Source organism: Anser anser (assembly GCF_964211835.1).
Source record: "Anser anser genome assembly, chromosome: 2".
NCBI lineage: Eukaryota > Metazoa > Chordata > Aves > Anseriformes > Anatidae > Anser > Anser anser.
Genome location: NC_139721.1, coordinates 146,181,737 through 146,188,022, shown reverse-complemented (window position 1 = coordinate 146,188,022; position 6,286 = coordinate 146,181,737). Strand labels below are relative to the sequence as shown.

Below are 6,286 nucleotides of genomic sequence, written 5' to 3'. Positions count from 1 at the left end.
GTAGCTGCAGAAGAATTAACTTGATTATGAGTAAAGTGCAATAGCCAAGAATTGAGGACACGGGTTGAATAGTGTTGAATAAGAAGAGCTGCCATTCTTGTTCAGTAACAATTACCCAGTTTCCCTCAGCAAGTAAGAAAATAGATGACTTTTTCAGGATCTGTTAATGCACAGCATTACCACACATAGCACCCTGATTTATTCCCACAACACACTCCCCCACCCAAAATCCATCCCAACTGCTTCCCAAAACAAGAAGTCACAAGCAAGTTTCAGACAAAATATATATATTTAAAAAAATCTTTACAATAAGTCAGGAAACATAGGAGCTTGCATACAGTTTATTATAACTCAATTCTCAGCTCCCTACAGTTCAGATAACCCTGGTGACAGTGTTTACAACTTCTAATTTTTGCTTTCATAACGTTAAAGCAAACAATACATTTGAGTGTATTTTACTCTGTGCAAATAAGACAACTTTTGGAATCCTTCAGAAGAAATATCCAAGATTCTGTTTGCAGAGGTCCTTTGTTTCTCAGATGATCTGTGAGTTTTTGTTTCAAGATAAAGTGCTCCTGTCCAGCAGAACCCAAAGGCCTTCAAGAGTTCAGAGAGTAAGTTTAGCTCAGATTAAAAAATAATTGGTCATACAAATTCCAGCTTCCCATGTCCGCTGTACATTCCCCAGTGGACTAGCGAAAGAATCTTATCATTGCTGAGGTCTGAATGTCTCATTTTATCACAGGTCATGCAGCAGTTCTCATGACCAGTTACAGGCACCATGCATTCCAAGTCCAATTTTGCCACCTGCCCTTTTTTCGAATGATGTCCATGAAAACTATAGTGCAAACGGGAGAGCATTTGCTGCCGTTGGTCCTGCAGTCTCTTATTTTCACTCCTGAGCATCCGCAAGGCCAGCATGATAAGGAGCACCAAGATCAGCCCACCGGCTATAGGAACAGCAATCACAGCTGCCCTGAACCATAATTCTTTTGAAGAGGTCAGTTCCTGCACCTTGGTGATGAGATTCTTGCTGTCATGTTGATATCTGCTCCCTTGTCCTGCAAAGGGAGAAAGAAGTGAGGTTTATTTCAGTATCAACAGTTAGCTTATGCATCAACAACTCCCCCCCGGAAGTCCACGTTGACAAGCGGACACATTCACAGCTACACACTTAAGCATGTACTGAAAATACTCCTATAAATTGAAAGAAGTTTCCAAGGGTGTTTATGGCATGGAATTTCTTACCCTGAGAGCTGATTTAAGAAGGAATGACGCAGACAGGCAAGACAGCCCTCTAGTATTAATGCAGGCATAAGAGCTACTCAGCCGAGATGCTCCCCTGCACCCAGCCACCCGCTTCTCCCTCTGCTGGCTCTACTTACATTAACAACAAAATCAATAGCAGACCTTGAAGGTCTCAGCCAGCACCAGCCTGAAGGGCACAAGAGAGATTTCACTGTAGCTTCTTCACCCTACCTGAAGTCTCACCCCTGGGAGGAGACAAAACATCATGTAGTCCTCTGTAATTGCACATATCTTCATGGCAGCATTCCAATGTGGACATGGTGGTGCCAGAGTGGTTTTGTGCCTGTTTAGCTTGGCAGATATCAGCTGTGCTTGCAATAGAGTCCAAGCAGCCGTGAGTAAGTGGGGAATGTGTATTCTGAGGATCAAGCAGTCTGGAAAAGCAGGCGCTAAGCTCAGATTTGCACATATAGCCAGTTGCAACACAGTGTGCAGCATCACAGTAGCATCTGATTTCACCTAAAAAATAAAAATTGTGCAAGATAAAGGTAAGAACTTGGTCCTTTAGGAACACCTCGCCAGGCACTCTATCAGCCACAAGCAGAACACAGCCAATCAAACTCAGTGCCAGTTTGGGGGTACTCCTCTAGACTGTAAATCCAGAGGAGCAGGGGGTTGTTTCCTTTCCACCACTGTACAGTGCCTACCTCCTTGTAACCTTAATCCCAGCAAAAGCCTTGGGGCACTTGTTTTAATTACTACTGCTATAGTCCTTTGAATTAAAGCAAGTACATTTCACTGAGCCAGGGGCCGGGGGAGGGGGGGTCGGGAAGGTCAAAGTGGCATTTTTTCCCGAGGTAAATAACTAACAAGACCGTTTTATAGCTACTTCCACTCACTGTCACCAATTGCATTAAGCTACATTTAAAGTAAAATCCCAGTTTTAAAAGAAAGCACACCTACAGTCCCCCAAGAAAGTCACATCTATCTTTTAAACTGTTACTACAGGAACAGCATTCTATTTTTATAAAGGGAATGCTTCTTCTAATCGGCCATAAACACACAACAAAAACTCTAGGTTTAAATATTTGTGTGACAAAAAAAAAAAAAAAATCGGAACTGCTGAATTGTTTATTACCTCTCAGTACTGTGCCAAAATTTAAAAGGTTTAACTAACACCTTATAAAGCTATTAGCTAGAAACCATTACCATCTAAAATCTCTCAGTCAGGAAGGTTTTTACTGTGTGAAACTGCGCAACTATTTGTAACTTCTCCAGAAAGAGAGAAATTCTTTTTTTTTTTTTTAAAAAAGTAATCATTCATGCAAAACTGCACTTTTTTTTTTAAAATCAGTATTAAAAAATGGAGACAGTGCAGCTTACAATTAATTAGTTTGCCAGAGTCTGTGTCTTTCAACCCTGATCGTGAAGTTACTAAATGGAGTGAAATTACGAGGCAAGAAGTCGGACACCCTCCGCAGCCCCCCTCTGCAATTTCGCATGAAATCCAACATGCGGTCAAAAAGGGAAACACTTAGACTGAAAATCCTCTACTGGCTCTATGAAAAATCTCTCAGGAAACCTCAAAAATTTCTGAAGGAAGCGATAAAAAGTTCCCTTCATAAAACTCTTCATTTTGTGCTCTCCAAACCGCTCTGGTACGAATTATGCACGTCCCGTGCTGTAGGGAAAACTTACTCTTTCTAGGCAAGTTGCAACTCAAACCTACTTGAGCGTGCCGTCAACCCAAGGTCTAGGAGGAAGGCGGATTTTTGGAGTTATCCTTAAAAAGACGGGACTCAAACTACTGATGTGCTGGCGTACTTGCCATCAGAATGGCACTAAGGCTTTAAAAGTCAACTGGATTGTCAAAGCTTTCTTCTACAAGACAGAGCGTCTTCTACGTTGATTTTTTTTGGGGGGGGGATTGCAAAAATAAATCTACAGGCTTCCCCGTGCCACCCCTTCTTGCGACGCCCCCCAAGAGGCGCCCTGCAGGACGCTGGGAAGCCCCCAGCCAGGTTGCGGTGCCCTCCCGGGCCACCCCAACACCTCCCCCAAACGCCACCGCAGGCTCCAGGCCTTGAAGTTCCCGCTGCTCTTTAATAACTGCGCTTAATAGAAGCCAAATGATGGAGTGGCTCACTGTCTCCAGTCTGCGCTAATTCCCTCGGGCTTTTGCAGAGCAAGTAACCTAATTTTTCTCGAATTCACACACATTCCCCATCCAGCGCGCTATGGAAAAGCCTCTTTGTGTTTGTGGTTGGCAACAGCCATTCTCGGAGCATTTCATGCGCGGCTCCACACGCCCCCCGCGCTCTCTGAAAAAGCGATTTTTTTGGGTCATTTTTCTCACTGTGAGAGAGTTAAAAATAAGATGCAGACGAGGAACCCCGCCAGAGCTGACAGCCTGGGCACAGCACGGGAGGGAAGGGAAACAATACGCGCACTTCCACGCTCGCTGTTTAAACAGCCCTGCTCAAAATCCTGCGCTTTATGGACCCAAGACAGTCTTACAAACAAAATCTGACAGGCTCGTCATCAGGTTATTGCAACCGCTTTTTAATTAAAGCCACGTTTTCGGCTAAACAGAACGGACTCTGTACGACTGTATTGCTGTCAATTCATAAAGTTTCTGCCTGAGCTACGCGAAAAGGCCAGGAAGGGTATTTAGGATTTTGAAACCGCGAACAATGCCCTTCTGTTCCCTCCTCTTTCTTGTTACTGTATGTAGCTATTAAAGAAAAATGTCTGCTTTTAGTCAAGATGGCTACAGGAGAGACTGCAGGCTTCTCTCGGAGCCTTTTGAAGTCGACGGCAGCCAGAAGCCTGTGATCCCCTAATTATATCATTATCAGGCGCATAGTTTCAGTATCTCCGACTTCCCATCACTCAGTCGCTCCCTGCTCTGCCCGCTTTGATGGGGCCAGGCGGCTCCCCCCGGCACGCTGCAATTTCGCCTTAATTACAGCCTCCCCTTCCCCGGCAGCCCGAGCCTCCGGCTCCCCCCCGGCAGGGACAGGGAGCCCGCAGCCGGGGGGGGGGGACGACCCCTGGGCAGGACCGAGCCCCCCCCGAGGGTCTCTCCCCTCAGCCGCCCGCCTCACCTCTGGTGAGCAGCACGGCCATGGCGCACAGCTCCAGTTGCAGCCAGACGAAGATGTAGCTGGAATGGCGATCCATTTACCCGCCCCGCCGCGCCGCCACAGCCTCCCCTCCGCCGAGGAGCCGCTCGCTCGCCCGAGGGGCGGCCCCGTTCCCCGGCTGCGGGCACTGCAGCGGCGGCGGCAGCTGCTCACTGACACGCCGGCGCCTCCCTGCCCCGTAAATACCGGCGGCGCCGGGCCGGGCCGGGCCGCCCCCCGCACCGCCCCCTTGGCGGCGCCGCTGCGAGGCGGGCGGGGAGCGCCGCGGGGCCGCCCCGGCTTCGGGAGCCCGCCCGCGGCGCCCCCGGGCGGCGGAGGCCGGGCATGGAGCCCTCAGCCCTCAGTCAGCCGCCAGCCCTCAGCGCCGGGCCCTCAGCCCCCAAACCCCAGACCCCAAGACCCCGGCCCCAGGTCCCCCGCTGAGGTGACACGGGCAGGTTGCTCACGGTGGTCCCGCTCCGAAGGCAGCGAGGAGCCCTGAGCTCCCCCCAGCCGACCCCATGGCTCCCCTGGCAGGTCTGGCGGAGTTGTGCTCGATGAATAAACAACGAGGCCGAAGGGTTTCCTGGCGATGAAAGGCTGGGGTGAAATGGAAGCGGGGTGAAATGGAAGCGGGGTGAAGCCCGCGTCTGCGCTCGCTGCCCCGCGCTGATGGCGCTGCCACGGGGCCTGCAGCAGGTGATTGCTGCTCGCCCTTCCCCTGCCTTTCTGCTCCGACACTCAAGGCTACGCGAGGATGCAGAAGTGTTGCAACACCATGGATGGCAGAAGCTTCATTACAGCCTTTTTTCCACGGTTATGAATTTAAAAAAACAAACAACACCCACACTCGTGCCCGACTCCCACGGCCTGGGATGCTCTGTGGGGCTCCTGGTGTCACCCCACTGCTGTCACCTCCACGCCACGACCACAGGCCCGTGGGACAGCCACGGGCAGATACCCCCTGAAAGTACACCCTCTTTTTTCCTTCCAGCGCTCCCTTTTGGGAAGCTGCTGTTGGGAATGGGAGCAGGAGGCGATGCTCCATCACCAGACACTGTCACAGCCAGAAGGAGCTCCTCGAGGTCTCGTCGAGCCTGGAGAGCTTTTCTTCACACACTAATCCTGAAAACAATGTGCCCCATAGTTAACATTTCTTTGCTAATTTAGTTTTCTACTTTCTCTTCTCATTATGTTTTATAAGCCTTGATTTCTACAGTATTTGCACACCAACTGTTTCCCATTTATGGGCAAAATGCTTTAAATATTTGGGTCCGCAGCTAATATTAATGCTGTGGGATGGCGTGTAGATAATAAATTAATAGCAAAAATTGCTTTACAATCTTAATTTGAAATGTTTTGTGAGTCTTTCAAGATGTTTTCTATCTGGGATATAATACCTTGTGACAGAGACATTCCTCCCCTGAAAGAGAAAGGAGGAAATATGAGTCTGAGATTGAGATAACTCCAGTTTACTTTGGCAGAGAGGAACAGACTGGATCTCAGGCTAATTAGTGCTGATGCCATCACACATTATAATGGTTTTACTGCGAGTCTTGCAATTTGCATATGTATAAGATAGACACACGTGTGCTGCACCGCAGTCTTTACACTTACGTTATACATATTTGCACTCCACCACAAAGTAATTTTCTAATTCTTGTTTCTATTTAGAAATTACAAAAACAGCAAGATCAGCCAAGCCATATCTCCCACTCTGGCACTGGCTATCAGACACTCATTTGCAAACATACGAAAATATCATTCATTATAATTTATAATCATTACAGCAACATGTGCAAGTCTGCAGTCATCGTTCCTTCTATTCCTACCACTAGTGACAAGTGCATTTAGCAGATCTCATTTGTTACATGTGATACCAACAGACTGGAAATGGCTTTTATTCGTGGAGC

At 48.3% G+C, this 6,286-nt stretch overlaps 1 protein-coding gene across 1 annotated transcript; it reads right to left on the bottom strand.

The window, feature by feature from the left end:
- Window positions 1–270: 270 nt before the first annotated feature.
- Window positions 271–4,568, bottom strand: BAMBI (BMP and activin membrane bound inhibitor). Its single transcript, XM_083823673.1, has 3 exons — window positions 4,356–4,568; window positions 1,480–1,767; window positions 271–1,061 (listed from the first exon to the last, which is right to left on the bottom strand). Exons 1-3 carry the CDS (start codon window positions 4,429–4,431, stop codon window positions 646–648), a joined length of 780 nt encoding a protein of 259 aa, XP_083679799.1. The 5' UTR covers window positions 4,432–4,568; the 3' UTR covers window positions 271–645.
- Window positions 4,569–6,286: the final 1,718 nt, after the last annotated feature.